This window comes from Vanessa atalanta, chromosome Z, assembly GCF_905147765.1.
Source record: "Vanessa atalanta chromosome Z, ilVanAtal1.2, whole genome shotgun sequence".
Classification (NCBI taxonomy): domain Eukaryota; kingdom Metazoa; phylum Arthropoda; class Insecta; order Lepidoptera; family Nymphalidae; genus Vanessa; species Vanessa atalanta.
Genome location: NC_061902.1, coordinates 5,522,080 through 5,540,031, shown reverse-complemented (window position 1 = coordinate 5,540,031; position 17,952 = coordinate 5,522,080). Strand labels below are relative to the sequence as shown.

The 17,952-nt window shown below is 30.6% G+C and overlaps 2 protein-coding genes across 2 annotated transcripts in view; both read right to left on the bottom strand.

Moving 5' to 3' along the window:
- Positions 1–4,078, bottom strand: part of LOC125075799 (dynein axonemal heavy chain 5) — a 154,697-nt gene extending 150,619 nt beyond the window's left edge. The window contains exons 1-8 of the mRNA XM_047687562.1: positions 4,007–4,078; positions 3,376–3,513; positions 3,027–3,298; positions 2,851–2,948; positions 2,247–2,407; positions 1,102–1,218; positions 455–736; positions 44–368 (exon numbers count right to left, since the gene is read on the bottom strand). Of these exons, the coding sequence (XP_047543518.1) occupies positions 44–368; positions 455–736; positions 1,102–1,218; positions 2,247–2,407; positions 2,851–2,948; positions 3,027–3,298; positions 3,376–3,513; positions 4,007–4,078 (1,465 nt within the window). The remainder of the gene's footprint in view (positions 1–43; positions 369–454; positions 737–1,101; positions 1,219–2,246; positions 2,408–2,850; positions 2,949–3,026; positions 3,299–3,375; positions 3,514–4,006) is intronic.
- Positions 4,079–11,908: 7,830 nt separating this feature from the next.
- LOC125075859 (NADH-ubiquinone oxidoreductase 49 kDa subunit-like) lies at positions 11,909–13,198 on the bottom strand. Its single transcript, XM_047687673.1, has one exon. It carries the CDS (start codon positions 13,169–13,171, stop codon positions 11,909–11,911), a length of 1,263 nt encoding a protein of 420 aa, XP_047543629.1. The 5' UTR covers positions 13,172–13,198.
- Between the last annotated feature and the right edge of the window lie 4,754 nt (positions 13,199–17,952).

The following is a 17,952-nucleotide window of genomic DNA, read 5'->3' as shown; positions in this document are numbered from 1 at the left end:
CAAAAACTACTACAAAGATCAAAGGCAATGTAACTAGACATACCTTCACCCAAAAGTAGACCCTCCATTCTCTTCTCGAACAAATGGTTGTAGTCATCCATTAAATCGAACATGGATATTATCTTATTGAGTCTCTTGCAAAATGTATCGAATTTACCGAAAACATAATTTTCAGAAAAACTAAATTGTTCTGTGTTCGGTAGAAAAGGTTGATTCTTTACAAATGTGTAAGTTTCTCTGTATGTTTTGTTCAGATTTATGCAATGGATCAACTTCTCTCTGACCTGGTCTCTCTCTTGAGACCAAATAGTTTCTTTAAAACGGCATGTTATATACTGCTTGCAGGTTTCAATCATTTGGTTGGTTATCTTAAAAAATGCACATAATTAAACTAAAATCTTGAATTTGAAATCGTTGGTAATTTTTAAACTCAATTTTATAGTTGAATACTTACTTTCACCATGAGCGAAGATATTCTTTCCGATGTATTATAGAATTGTGAAACACTGTGAATCAATCTGACCGTCTGCAGTAAGCTCAATATGGAATCTTTGATTTTAACAGGATCGTCCAGATACAATGAATGACAGCATTTCTCCATGGCTTGAATGAACTTGGCGTTATCTTTGGCTTCATTGTAACAAAAGGTTATTTTGTGATCCGTGTCGCGCCATAGTTTTATAACTTTCGAATTCGCCAGTTGAAGACTTGTTAAAGTTAGTTGAACTTCGTTATTCTGTTACAACAAAAAACTAATAAAATATATGTACATTAAGCTTGTTTAAAAAAGTCGTAAGTTAATAAATGCCTCCTTGTGAACAAAATTCTTCTCACAATTTTAGAAGAATATTTGGAGCCTCCAACATACTACGCTGACGCATCGTAGAAAATGCATATGTGGCAGCGTTTCATCACTTACACGTTTCCTCAAAATATTCCTTGGCTGGCAAGCATGAGGTGAATTTCAAATGCTTGCCTGATTAAGACACTGCGATTTCTCGTTAATAAGCAAAGGTTCTAGTCACATGACTCTATATAAGCATTAAAATATTAAAGTCGATAAGTCCCTTGTCTAAGTCCACATGATATAAATACTAAAACCTGTAAATAGGAGACGAGTTGAGAGAATTGTGCTCCTCTCTTCTTCCAATATTCAAGTTCATCTTGAGGCCCACTAGAATCCACCTCTCGTCGCAGCTGCTCACTTTCGCTAAGTATCTGCAACAAGTTCAAACAATACGAATCAAATCAGAATGTAAGACTTAAAACAATTCGAAGGTTTACAAAAATTACCTTATTCAAATTTTAGTTGAAATATAATGTTTTATTAACTTATCTTTATCATGTAAATAGGTTGTTCGGAAAGTAATTACGTTTTTTCCAACAGAGAACTTAATTGCCTTTTTTCACGGGCAACATCACTCACTGGTAGCATCACGCAAGATGCATAATTAAAATATACTTTGACAACTGAAATGGCTAATTCGTGAAAAAAATCGATTGATCCTACGTAGCATTCTTTTATGGTTCGTACTAAAAAATGGAAAGCGGAAAGCAGTATTTTTGACAAATTTTACATTCGAAAAAGTAAAAATGCTGTTTAAGCAAGAAAAAAAAAATGGAAAAAATGTAGTGACAGAACGCCAGTGCTATGTAAGGTTTGCAAGACTTCGAAGAAGAATAAGAAAAAGAATACGGCAATTAAAATGTTAAAGACGCGCCATGGAACTGGAAGGCCAGTTGAAGTTGATGAAAACATAATAAGGGCATCAAAGATGCAAACCGGTGAATAAACGTGATGTAGCTGAGAGATTAAATTTGTCGAATTCATCCATTTGATTAGTTTTTTGGCAACTTAGAACAAATATTATATGAGCTGCTGCCAGAAAGATGGCATATAGTATTGATCAGAATGGACAATATAATATTCAATTACCAATTTTATCAATATAAAAAATTGTGTTTAATTTATGTAAAAAATACAAAATGACTTTCCAGACAAACTAATACATACAACAAAAGCTTTGGTTCTGCAACTCAACTCTTTTTTGTCGTGTCGGTTTTGCCGTCCCATCGATTTATAAGAGGAAAAGACAATTATAGAGAGTTAACTTGTGTTGGCGAACACACTAGTGTATTATAATAGATCGCTAGTATCTCTAGAAAATAGGCGAAATAGGTCATGACGACATCGTCATAAGCGGTATCAACGTTCAAAGCAAAATTAATATTATTTATTTCCAAACCTCCATTATTTTTTTTATCCACTCATTAACTCTTTCTTCTAAAGTAGTGATTGTTGTGGGATTTTTTATCATCTCTTTTAGCTCGTTGTGGTCGTTTAATTTAGCCATTAGAGCTTGTCCGTCATCAAACAGGTTAACTTGGTTGCAAACTTCTTCACAAACTAATAATTATAAAAATAGAAATAAAAATTAATAAAAATAGTGAATCATTACCAGTGACAATTAATTAAAATATAATATGACCCGTCTAATGTAAAACCTTTTAAAGTACTAATTAATTTGTTCTTCCATTAAATTTTGATTTAATCAAGACGGACACATGCACGCCGAGCTCCAAGATAAGTCCAAATACCTCTGAGGTATTACGAGGTTCTCATTATTATTGGCTATTTTAAAACGAGGATCTTGGTAACACAGGTTTACTAAATGCACACAACATTATTTTTAGCAAACACTCGTAATCGCAAATGTTAGCTGCAGAATGATAATACAAAGATTATAATAACGTATCACTTGCCTTTCAAAGCACTGCAGAAAGACCTTAAGCCCGGTAGGAGTTGATTTTTGACAATAGGAAATCGAGTCTCATCTTCATCGCCATCGCTGCTAGGATGAGCTAATGCATTCATATAAACATATTCCATTACACGTTCAATAGCGGTCACTAGGCCCACTTTATCTGCGTTTAGGATTCCGCAAAATCTACAATAGTAAAAAGCTGTCCTAAATGCTACTGCAACAACTCTTATTATTAGTCTCGTCGGTTAAGAAATGACTTACAAATCTTTATGAAATCCTTCCTCGGGTAACTGTTTGCTAACATTTATACGAAACATATAAATACAAACTCCTGTAAACTTGACATCCCAACCATCAGACAGAAATAATTTCCTCTTAAGAGTAATTTGAGGAGGGGGCTGTTTTCCTTGAGCTTGCTGCCTTGACTTCGTGCCTTCGACCACAGGTCGTTGTTCCACTTCCTCCACGTCTTGATAATACCACAGCAATTTATTCCTCATATGAGGTAAAAAAAGCTGGTTGATGTCATCAAGCTAAAATAAATACTTTAAGTTGAATGTATAGAATAACATAGTTAAAGTATGACCTTAGGAAATTAAGATATACGTACCATATTTCCCTCGAATACATGATCCATGATGGCATGGCGGGGGAGTCCGGTACCGTCGATTAGGAGTTGAAATGTAAACTCCAATCGAGGGTCCATCTCCCCTCGCCTCGCCTTACGTTCACATTCTTCTCGTCTTTTCTACAAGACCCAAAATTTTATAAGAATTATTATATTGCAAAAAGTAAGTAATAATCTGTAAATATTCCATTGCTGAATAAATGCTTCCTTTACATTAAAAGAAAAAGCAGGAAGGGTAAGATAATTGATATAACGTACATATATGTACGTTTTGTATAGGTAGTATATATGGCAATGCCGAATGCATTGGTGCCACATAGACTTATTAAATATGGAAGTCTTTTCTAATATTCTTCTTCACTGCCGAGCACAAGATGAACGAATCCAAATTCACCACCAGAAATATACATATTTTACAGAGTATTATGTGAATTTCTATTAATACAAAATTTACGCATTAAAAATGCACCGTTCATTGTTTTTTTTTTAATACAGATTTTTTCATTTTTTTAATGAATTTTAGTATCAAAACTTTATTTTGTTTATTTTAATTATCAAATATAATTTAGTTATACACAATTAAATTTGAAGTAAAAAAAGACTTCAAGTGGACCTGTAGGATGTCCATAACATCTTCTTCCTCTTCTTCATCGCTAGAACCTGGTCTTATACCACATACAAACATTTTAAGTTATAGTTTATTATAGATGTTTATAAAATTTTCACTTTTCTACAGACGTGTTAAATTGGTACCACGTCCTTCCAACTATTGAATGTTGATGCACACGTTCACGCCTTTATATGAAATTTAGGCATTTGCGTGCAGTATGCAGCCAGTTAGGTACTATTTCAAAAATGTATAACCTATCATCAAAGTATTTTGCAGTAAACTTTGAACCTACAATTGAAATGACAAGCCTTGCTAGCGATCTGCTTCGAACTGTCGGCACCAAACACCGGTTTAGACGAAACAATAGTTGTAATATGCAAATTAAATGGACAAGTAGAAAGTGTTATTAAAAGGGTTGGGGGTGGTACGGCGTATCACTTACTTTAACAAATTTCGACACTAGCACGCAACGCCTTTACTTATTTAATTTAATATGCGTATATTAAAACGTTTTTTAATCAATTACATAACGTTAATCAGAATCTTATTTTGGTACAGTATTACTACAATATGAAATACAGTACAATATTCACAAGCACAAGCACGGTGACCGCTTAAGCTTATATTTACATACAATGTATTAATTATACAGAAATAAAATGACTCAAAGTTAAATGGGAAACAAATATGGTTATAACAAATAAAACTAATAAGGGTATCTTAAAAATATAAATCTATACAAGTATGTATTTTAAAATCAGTCCAATTTGATATTAGTAAGCTATATATATATATCTTCAGGTCTTAGATCTTAATTAACTATACATTTTGCCAATACCATTAAAGCGACAGGATACAGCTAGCATGCTATATAAAAACATTTTTATAAGTTATATACCACTGTTAAATAATTAGTCGTATAAAAATTGCAATACATTTTTAGGATTTGACTACTGTATCTCTTAGGAAACTTGGACAAGGTTGCATTCCGATTATATTAGTCACTACATCAAAAAATTATAAAGAATATTAACGCACGTTTTAATAATCCTATACATAATTAATGCTTTTAAAAAAATACATTTACATTGGATTATGATTTTTTTGTGTTTCACGTCCGCAAAGCTTTAAGCCGATTAAATAATTTATGACTAGTGACTACTATGACTAAGCTTACGCAAATAATTTTGTCGGTTGTCACTTAGTTTATAACGAATATTAAAAATAAACATCGATCATTTTCTGCTATCTTTAGATATTTAAATGACAATTATATTACTAAACATGAAATAATGGGACATTTTAACTTTAGAATTGATAACACTAAGTGCTTAAATATATACAAATATGAATTAAAAATAGTTACTGTTTAATAAAACTTGACCGCGTGGAATGGTGGCAAGAATGCTAGCAGAAAAGTGAAATTAATCTTAATAATGATAACATAATTAGTAGTACACACAACACACGCTGAAGGCTTATTCCATAGATAATACACTTATACTAGCTAGCTTATTCTATTATGAAAATTATAAACACATGGAAAAATGACAATATCTAGACATTTTCTACAAGACATGATTTATATATATATATATTTTTTTTATGAAATGTCACTTGTCATTTTTTATTTTAAAGTATCTAAATAGTACTTATGCGTAGTACAGATACTTCTAATTTCTACTAAACCAAACATGTATGGACTCATTACAAAATATTAAAAATAGTACGTAATGTCTAAAAATAGCACAGTAGTAAATAAATCGGATATTCGTGTACACACAACACACCCGTATAGTTCTTCTAAACTACACAACGGAATTTAATGAGATTCGCACTTTTATATAGAGAGTTTCTTCCCGAAGTTTTATGTGTTTAATATATTGTAATTTAATCAAAAGTAGTTGTCACTTGGTGGTGAGGCTTTGTGCAAGCCCATCTGGGTAGGTACCACCCACTCATCAGATATTCTACCGCCGAACAGCAGTACTTAGTATTGTTGTGTTTCGGTTTGAAGAATGAGTGAGCCAGTGTAATTACAGGCACAAAGGACATAATAACTTAGTTCCTAAGTTGGTTGGTTGGTTAAAACATTTTTATAGCGCCATTGTTTATGGGTGGTGGTGACCACTTACCAACAGGTGGCCCATTTGCTCGTCAAAATAGATATCATTCGATATATTCGACTTGAGTTACGTATACTAAACTATAAAATAATATATATCTACGGTTTAGTTTATTTAGAGGCGTTACAAGAAATTTGAATACACACTACTTAGTGGCAGGGCTCTGTGCAAGCATGTCGGTAGTTACCACTCACTCAACTAATCATCTACCACCAAGCAGAAATATTCTACTTAGTATTTGCGTTGTTTGAAAGATGTGTGAACCAGCGTAATTACATGCACAAGGGACTAATCAACTCAATTCCCAAGGTTAGTAGTAGATTGGTGATGTAAGGAATGGTTACAAATTCTTGCTAAAAAAGTGAACGGTTTCACGGCTACGTGAAACCTTCGGTTAGATGTATTGACATGACATGGGTGAATAGATACATACATGTGAATTTGAATCACTTTATCTGAAAGAATTTAACGAGTGAGCCCCTGATTTTTTCCGCGTGTAGTCAAGACGTATAGCTATGATTTTATATATTTATTTAATTTTGAAACACAAATGAATGAAACTATAATATTTAATGTATTCCAACCTTCAATTAAATTTAACGTAGGCTACGTTATGTAATAAATGATTGTTTTATTGTGATTTTTAGATTTTATTCTTCACAATTTGATTAAATTTAATTGATTGACAAAAAGTAGTTCTTACTGACTTTAAAAATCAAATATAAATAAAAAAATTAAACCGAGCTAGCTTGGTGCCAGCCACCTTCAAAAAAATTGTCGACGTGTGTACTGAATTAGGTATATCAAGACAAAAGCTTTTTTGAATTTTGTTTTCCTTTCCGTAAGTCTTAAAAAATATACTTTTTTATTTTTAACTAGCAGTTTATAATTTTGGAGTCGGTTTCATTATATATTATTTTTATTTATTAGTTTTTAATGAATTAAATTAACTTAGAAGTAAATAGGTATTCATTACTTATTATTATATTCTAAAAAGTAATACTTAAGTGATTACGTTTCATTATTATTAAATTCAAAGTCTAAATTACTTCATAACAATGGGGAGATCCTTATTGAGAAGCTAAAAAAGGAAGAATCGTAAGACAGAAGGTAGCATCGAAAAAACAAACAGACAAAAAAACAAAACAAACTAAACCCTAACAAACTGTTAAAACAACCTTATCATCCCAGTGCATACCAGGAAACGATGCGTTTACGTGCCCCACAACTAGTTAATAATAATAGAAGTACGAGCCCCGTGGCTCGTAAAGAAGTAAAAACACTCTTTTAGACGTTTGCATCAACTTTTTGGAATAATATAATAATAATAACTATACCTCACTAAAACTAAACCTACCTTTATTTTCTTACGAGTAATTTACATATATCTCTGAACTACTGGAACGATTTTAATGAAACTTGCACTGTTCCCTAAGTTGAAGTGTGCCTAACTTAAATTAGAAATGATTATCTCGATACATAATAAAATTTTATAAATCGATCTGTATCAATGAAAATTTTGACATAGAGCGTGTACGTACATACGTACATTACATACGTACGTACGTACGTACGTACATACTAGTTAAGTGCAATACTTGAAATATTCAAGTCGAAGTATTAACAAAGTAAAAAAAAGAAAGTTAAATGTTTGTCTTATTTTATTATAAGATATTCAAATATAAATACTCTTTATTGTATTCAACATTATAAAAAACATCTGTTTAAAAAAGCTAGGGAAAATGTACAAAGACAGTCTTATCGCTAAATAGCGATCATATTTTTATTACTATAAATATAATATTTTATAATTTATATTATAAAATAAATTTCAGCAATACACTATTTATTAATATCACGAAATTATCCTTTTGACTTTATCAAATTACAGAAAAAAACTCTTTTTTATTGATATGAAATATAATTGGTATTATACCACAGATTCTAATATTGTAAGGATACTTACAAAATTACTGATGACTCTCCCAACCAAGGATAAATCCATTATTACTCAACGGAAGTTCTTAGAGGAAACTTCAAATATAATAGTTGTGTAAATTTTCAAACATTTAAAAGACCCATCACCTAAAGAGCTGAGGACTATTTGACGACATCCTGAATAAAAAAATCATAAAAAATGATTTCGTGTCTGTAGGCTAATAATAAAATAAAAAGTAGTCGAATGCGTGCCAAAGAAATCCTTACACTAACCACAAAGAAACGCGGCCCAGCACGAACTGGAATTCCATTTTTATGCTCACATGCTGAAAGATAAAATCTATCGTGGCTTCACTAGACTTAGTGGCATTTATCACGAATATCGTAAAAAGTTTTATAAAAATATGTGTCTAAGTTGACATTTGATATAAATTGGATTCGGTTCCACATAAACCTACTGTAATGGAATTTGGTAAAAACGAAAATCCATCTTATATAATCCAAATAAAAACCGTATAAATAACAACAATGTATGTGTAATTGTATATTTTATATCATAAGTCTCATAAATGGTTTGTTCAAAAAACCTTCAATTTTATAATTTACTGATACGTCCAAATCCATAATAAAAATGTCTCGATATAAAAATGGATTTTTCTTACATTTAATTTGTAGTTTTTTTTGTTTGCGGCAGTCTTATCTTAGTTTACTGATTATATAAGAATAATAGTTCTAACATAACACTATGTTTTCTCAGTTTTCCATATAAAATGTTTTAACAGAATTATCTGTACTCATTCGAGTAGACCAAAGGCTGGGCATGGCTGAGAATAAAATAACCTATTCTTCTGCAGTAAATATAAAGAAAGATAAAATTATTGCCTCTGTATTGAGAATTTGCGTTATGCTGGGTATTCCATATTTACCATAGTGGATGATATGGTTTCGTGTATGATTAAGGAAATGGACTGAATATACGACAACCCTCCGGAGAGTGGCCAAGTGGGTGGCTCGAGTCTCCTTCCACTAATGAAATGGTATAGTCTGGAATTAAGAAGCTGAGTAGGATAGAAGCTGCAATGAATCAAGCATTGTCCCCAAATCTCCTTAAAGTCAAATCTCTACTTTTCCCTGAGTTCTGTCAAATTCATTCAAAGTACCGCAACGGAGGGGCTTTGGATGCGTTATATCTAAATGAATCCATATTGCCTCGAATTAATTATGACTGTGAACACAGGGGTTTCGTGAATAGGTATGATACCACAAAATCCGGATTTCCCTAAGAAAACCGGATATCTTTGAAAGGTTTCTATTGCGAAATAATAAGGCACCATATATTAGTTGCACACTCTAAGAAACCTACCTAACTAGTCTACCTATGACGAGGCAATAGTCTAGATTCACATCATCAAAACGTCTGACACGCAAATAGATTACATAAACTTGAATATATCCAAATTTTATTCAATGTGTTTTTCTATAATTATTTTTTACCCGTCTGCTTATTTTTATTTAATAGTAAAACTATAAAAACACTCTGCTTTTCTATTGAATAAAAACGAAGCTTCCCAAACTATTACAAATTTATTTTAAAAATAGAGTTTAAAACAAACATAACGCCTGTCAAATACTGTTCTTGTTGGTTTTTAATCAAAAACAAAATTTTTGGATTATTAGATGAAATTACAGAATCATTGTTACAATTATTTCCATTCTTCTTATATTTAACGAAATCCATTCCGAACTTTCATTCCCTATTCAACGATTATAAAGTTATTTCTTAGATCATATAATCGTAATATATCTTAAAAACATGAGGCTTATGTTAATGAATACAATAAATAGAGAAGAGAGATTGATCATCGGTAAAATTTGTGAATCTTTACCCAAGATTATGAATTCAAATCCAGGCAAGTTGCATTGAATTATCATGTGCTTAATTTATTGTTTTAATTCGCATACTGGATGGTGAAGGAAAACATCGTGTAGAAACTTGCATGTGTTGGATAAAATTCTATCACATGTGCACTGTCCTCAAAGGAAGGGGGAGGGTCTTATTTAACTGTGGGCCATTTGCAGACTGTTACTTTACTTTTACTTTTCTAAATATAATATAAATAATGACATTTTACAAATTGTATGTATAATGAAAATAAATCTAATCATTTGGTTTATTCAAATAATTACACAGATTTTACATTCAGTTTAAAACAAAACTAAGCATTATATAATATTGAAATAATTCTCGGTGGAAATTATAAAACTTATATTTTATTTATTTAAATATTTAATGTGGAACAAGCTGCTTGTAAATATATTTATAACAATATTTATTTCTCGGCATGCTAACCTATAAATGTTATCCTGTGTAGTGGCTTAACGGGCAGATAAGCAATATTATCAATAAAAGTTGGTCTCCTAATCAATATTTACAATTAGCTCTACGGAGGATATTTTTTACTCCTTGCAAAAGTTTATATGGAGAGAAATAATTAACCTTTACGCTTTCATATTGTATACTATTCAATTTAATAATATTTCGAGAATATTGGTATATTTCATTTAATTGGTCAATTTAAGTATTAAAAAATCAAAAGAAAAAAAAAGTTCCAGATTTAAATTTTACATCTCTTATAAATATTATTAACTGATATTTTATGGCACATTGTAAATAATATATAAACTTAGAAAAACTATTTCATTTAATCATTTTGTTAAATAGCGTCTATATATTTTTTTGTAAAATTAAATTAAAAGAAATTAAAATATTGATGATTAAAAATTAATATAACTTTTATTAACATATAAAATAAATATATTTATGAAAAATTTTGTATGTCAGGCAAATTCAAGAGTGATTTGTTATATAATTTAAAAAACCTAAAATTCAATAAAAAAATCCATGTAAATCAGAATAGAAAAAATACCTGAACGACGAAGCAGTCAACCATTTTGCTATTACACTGGCTTCTTCATAAAAAACAAACAGATTTACACATTTTCTAACTTATGTCGCAAGTACAAATTTGTTACTCTATTTCCGCGTATAGGACATGTCGGCTGACTCACAATAAAATGTTTTGACTGGCTCGTAAGTTGATTCGTGTCATTACGATAGGAAGGCATGTTCGCTATAGTCCATAAAAAAGAAGGTATCTTGCATCGCCTGTAGTTACGCGTAAGATAATGAGACGATTTTTGTGCCAAAATCAAACATTCGCAAAGTATCACGAAACGTAACATGTTTTACTTCTAAAATATATAAAGCTGCAGTTGTAGTTGGTACTGATTTTCGGGTATATTAAAATTATAAATAATTTAATACAAAATTGTAAAATACTGCAAAGTTAAAAAAATATTGAGTACTAATATATTCAAGCATTAATATCGAAAACATGCAGATGAATTTTCCTTCATACGTACAGATGAACATATAGATAAACCTTCTTCCAAAAGGAGATAAAGCCTTAGAATCACATTTTTCTTTTTTATCTTATTACAATTTTTTAAAATCAAATAGAGAATAAAATACCAATAAATAATTCATAACCTACAAATACCGAGATGATACCGTAAGCAACCGTCAGATATATTGAACTTTGTATACAACAACAATATACCGATAACATACAACATCTCATATTGGTACGTAGTCACTCATAATGCTTATGAAAGTAATAAAAAACCTTCATCTCTAACTAATATTATTTATATAAAAAGTAATAGATTGTTGCTGTCTCAGATACGTCAAATAATATTTCTCTCTTTATTAATAAAATAAAATTTATTACACATTCGAATTAGGACATAAGATATATAAAATTACTTTATTTCCATTTCTTTATCTATCTATATCACCAAATACAATATCTATAGTTGCAATTAAAATAGATATATCAGCTAGCATTAATCCTTTGCCCATAAAAGATAAAGCTGCTAAATGATTATAAGAGCAAGATCTTATACCAACACGATAAGGCTTCGACGTACCGTCAGCCACCATATAAAACCCTAATTCTCCTTTAGGACATTCAACAGCAGTGTATGTTGCTCCTGGTGGTACTATATAACCTTCTGTGCACAATTTGAAATGATGAATAAGCGCCTCCATCGAAGTTTTCATTTCAGCACGCAGTGGTAAAGATATTTTTGAATCATCGGTCCTTATTTCGCCTGCAGGCATTGTGTCAATAACTTGATTTATTATTCTTAATGATTGACGTAGCTCGATTAGTCTAAGAAGATGGCGATCGTAGCTATCACCCATTGTTCCAACTGGAACATCAAAATCGTACAAGTCATAGCCATCGTACGGGAATGCAATTCGTAAGTCCCATTTAACACCCGTACATCTTAGCATTGGTCCAGAAAAACCGTGGTATATTGCTTCGTGTGCTTTCACAGCACCGATTCCTGCAGTTCTTGCATAATATAACCTATTTTCGGTTGCTAAATCTTCTGTTTCGTCACATCTTTCCCCCAATTTCATACAAAACTCATGAACATCGTCAAGAAAACCTATAGGAATATCTTGTGATACACCGCCAGGTCTAACATATGCGCAGTGAACTCGGGCACCACATAGACGTTCATGGAGTTCATAAATTTTTTCTCGTTCTTCACACATCCAGAAAAATGGTGTTATTCCACCTGCATCAAGGATCGTTCCAGAAATATTTAAAAGATGATTGGCTATGCGGCTAAGTTCACTGCATAAAACTCTTATAGCCTTTGCTCTCGGTGGTACTTCTATATTAAGTAGAGTCTCGACAGCTATTGCAAATCCCTGTTCATTTGCTAAAGTAGACACATAATCAAAACGGTCAACAAAAGGCAGGTTTTGTGTGTAATGTTTATTTTCCATTAATTTTTCTGTTGCTCTATGTAAATATCCTATATGAGGGTCTGCTCGAACGACTGTTTCGCCATCTAATTCTAGGATTAATCTAAGAACACCATGAGCGGCTGGATGTTGCGGTCCAAAATTTATCCACATATTCTGTAATTTACGCTCGACAGGCCTGACTATTGAACTATATATGACTTTAAAATATTTCTCAATCTCTTCTGTGGGATAAATCGCTACTCCTTCAAACTGTTTCATAAATTCAACGTCTGGAGACCACCGTTTTGCATTTAATAGCACACATGTTTTAAAATCTCGAACATGTGATGTACAGCGAAATATCGGAAGATATTTTTTAAAGCATATCATGATCGATACCTATTTATTTAAAAGCAAATATTTATAAATTTATATTATTTATATTATATTATATAATATATGTATGGACGTTTTTTTATTTTGAAAGATAGTTTTTTTTTAATTCTTGTTTATTCAATAAATTGTGTTGTCAAATATAGATGACATTTACCGCAGAATATCATATACTCTTTGGTTAATACAGAGTTGGTTGCCCATTAAATCCAAAGAGATTTTATGTATTTACAACGCATTATAAAACTTAAATATACATTATACAGTCATTTAGTTTTAAAGTCGGTGTGCGTATCTACAGATTTGACTTGTATTACTTAGTCTAAAACCGACTCAAACTTTTAGTGGTTTATAATAGTTAGAATTTATACATTAAATTTTATCGTCACTTTAAGCGCGTATCGTAAATGAAACAGCGGCTTTTAAAGAAACATAGTTCTCCTGTTTTTGAAATCGGTTTTAATACAATCGGTGAAGATAAAGAGGAAGAATTACCTTAATAATACCTATTAAGTATTATTTTCAACAAGAGTTGGAAACGAGTCATCAGTTCATGATTTTTTGTCAAAATACCAACAATTCATGCGGAGTTATAAGCATGGATTAGACAGTTATTTGTTAGTTTTTATTTAAAAATAAGCGGTTTGCTGTAAATTACAATGGACAATACATCATATTTTTAGTATCATTAATAACTTCGTTGCTATGGCTTAGTACTTCATTTGTTTTAACAACATAATAATATGATTATCTTTGTCTTTATGGAAAGATGATCTCATAAGTTACATAACTATATAAATGTGTAATGGAATCATAGTAAACCATGTTCACCAATCCCTCCGCAAATTCTTAACGGAACCATAAAAACAATAGGCATCAAAATAACTAATGTAATATTAGCTTACCTCTGTAACATCTTCGTTCTCCTCGGCACAGTTATATTTAACGAATGCAAAACGTAATTGATTCTCAAAATGTTCCCGCGCTTCAGTTCTATCGTTGTCACTTTTTGCAGCCATTTTTTTTTTTAAATATTTTTTGAGAAAGTTATCACATATTAACTACAAGTAGTATACTAATGGAAATAAATTAAAATTAATAGTTATGGAATAATTTCATATTACATTTAACCATCTGATCGTAGAAATAAACTAGCTGCAATCGCAATCCGTTTTGTCAATATTACTCTTGTAGGTGTTGATAGGATGTGTAAAATTATCGATAAAACAAACGAGGTGTTTCAAAACGTGTCGGTTTTGGCGCGTATTCGGGGTGGAAATTAAAAAAAATTATATCTAATGTACATTTATATGCGCTTTATATAAATAAACCGATTAAACTACTTTTAGAGAATCTTTCGCATTGGTAATTTTAAATAATAGAACAATCAACACAATCATACATAAAATAATCAATGAAAATTAAATTTATTAATTTATTACATTAGGAACACATCGGTACATAAAGAACACATTCTATGATAACATTTAAATAAAAAAAAACCCTTGATAAATATTGTTAACACACATACAGTCTCAACATTTTTTGTTTTAAATCTAAATTATCTGATATAACTTACATTTTTTCAGGCTTTTAAAAATAACAACATGTTTTTAACACAAACTTAACAATTTTTACAACATTGAAAATATTTACCTAAAATAATAATAAAAAAATATTGTATTTTATGATATAATAAACAGAAAGAGAAGACAGTAATTAATAATATTCTGTTTACGTAACAAGGCGGCATTTTAAAAATATCCAAGTTACCTTTGTAATTAAATCGAAATATACGCATAAAAAACGTAAATTCTGATTAAATAACAAAATGGCAGTATAACATTCAAAGTTACTGGCATAACGGGCATTACCATTGACATTATCATTGACTAGCAGCAGCACCTCGAGTCGTTTCTAGCGGTCATCGACTGAGTGAATTAAAAAAAATATAATCCTTACTTAGTGCCCTTAAAATAATATTTTCGGTCAAATTATGAAAATTTGAAACAATTCTGAACTTCAGTTATTAATTTAACATTACATTATAGAATGTTATTATTAAATGTTATTATTATATTAAATATTAACAAATTAATAAAAGCATCGTATACAATAACTATATAACTTAATCGTTTAAAAAAAAAACATCTGTACATAGATGTTATTTGATAATTTTCATTTGATAATTGCTCCATTTTCACACAAAACATATGTTAATAGAAAAATATTAATACAATTTAACTAAATATTGTAGGTATATAACCGAACCACGAGTGTTACCCAGTAAAAATTATTACAGAAGCCTTTTAATTATGGTAATTAGGCCTGACAAACTACGATTCAAATTAATAAAATCGTTTTCGCTAACTTTTTGAAGATGTAACAAAGCAAGTAAGAATAGGACATATTGTGTTCACGTAAGTTTTTACGTAATAATAATGTAGCTTTTAATGCTATGACCCATAGATACCTACCCTCATAAAACCATTTTGCTTAAACTCTTATCATAGATACATATCGATTTATGTAAAATATGCGAATCAAATAGTACATATTTATAGTTTAGTTAGTCACGTATTGAATACTAGACTACCAATACGAATAGGTAGATACTTCATACTATTCATTGTTACTAAAATCGGTACAAGAGTGAAGATTTTCGTAAATGTTTATATAGCAACATTATTACCATATTTTTTGTACGTATATACTAGTTCATATATTTTTACTAATTAAGTATACTTACAGTTCATATAAAGATAAGCAAGAATACATACCTTATTTATTTCGTCCTCCGTCAACTGATTAGTCTTCGTCGTATCTTTGTCAGCCATAGTTTTAGCTAATTGACACCTTCGTTTTGATAAATGAGCGTTGTGCTCATAATATTCCCCAAAATTGTTTTGTTAATTAGACGGCATGACTATTAAATTAAATGAAGACAAAGAACTTTAAATACAAAAAGTCATCCGATATGAGGTGGAGGTAAAAAACAACTGGTACACATTACGGGGAGTTTTGAAAGGTTTGTTAAAAGAAGTAGAAAGTAAAGGCAAATTAGAGTAATATGGTTTATTAATGTTAAAAGTAATTTTGTTTTGATGCGGTCGTCCTGCGGGCGGTGGCGTGCGGTCACGCTCGTGGCTGGTACGCGCTGGCACAGGTGACATCGCTGACGACATCGATTCCCTTTTCATTTTAAATGTAATCCGTATATCTTACAATATTCACTTAAAGCTGAATACATTTTATTGTTCAAGGACTATGTGCTATTGTCAATATATAATAATATTTATTTATTTATTCTTTATTGTACACCATAAACACAAAATACAAAATCTTAAAATTACAATAGTATAATGTGTTGTACAATGGGCGGCCTTATGGCTAATTAGACATCTCTTCCAGACAACCCAAACAAATAGAGATTGAACATAAACTGCGTAGGTGGTGCGCCAATAAACTAAATGTGAATATTTTTACTTTGTTAAAAATAACCCGAAGGCAGCCTCTCTTTGGTGAAATGAAAACAGGTTAAATATATGCTGCATTACCCCAATGAATTGTGTCAAAAGACACAATACTATGAAAATAACCAATATATTGGTCGCTAACAAAATAAATATAAATGAGTATATATTTTTTAACCGCTTATACTGCGGAGCTGAGTCTTTCTGTTAGGGATGAGAAATTCATTGAAGTTTTGAATGCAATGATCACTTTGAAATAATTCTAAAAACATTGCAGCATTGGCTAAATTAAGATCATTACTGTTGGGTTATAATTTTGCGCAAAAATATTAGGTAGGGTTAAAACTATAAACATAGGTGTTCTAAGAGATCAAATGCAGGATACGCTAATAGTATTTTGTTTTTTTTTTTTTCATGCGTAATCTAAATGCGTAAAATAAAATAAAAGTGTACGTTTAAGAAGTGCTATTGCTGCATCAGACCACTTGTAAAACCGAACTCATCAGATCTATGAAAAATAGCATTTTTACCTAAATTGACGAGAAGTTGATTAAAAACGGTTTTTTTTATTTTTCAAAGATCGAATTATAGAAATAGGATTGAAATTACTGTAATCACTTCTTTTTCTAGTAACGGTAAAAATTTACCATATTTTAATTATAATACTTCGCAGGATTATATAAACAACAAAAGATCTTAAAGATTATTCGCAAGTAAGTAATATATTTCAAGATAAATAAATATCTATATAAATCTATAATCCTTTAGTATGATTATTGTACATAGGTATATTTTATGATTGATGAAAAAGTGTAACTACTGCATTTTTAGCTCATTCCTATCAATAGAATCTGCATTCCGAGTCGGAGCATTACATTAAAATTAACTTTGTAAAATTATGACTCAAAATATGCTTGTAATAACCTACTTGAATATAGTATATGTTAAGGTTATGTATATTCTGTGAACATCAAAACTCGTGCTGCTAATGAGGATCACCTTCACACTTCACAGACAAGCCTCAACAATTATTGGTCTGGGCTGGGGTCAATCCCTCGCTATATCGCTATTATGTAGCTTCCTTAGCCAGCCACTAACTACACTTCTGAACTTCGTAATATTTAACCGCCTCGCTGGTATAGTAGTCTATTAAGCTTATACAAAGATATTAAATACTTAATTGCATATATTATA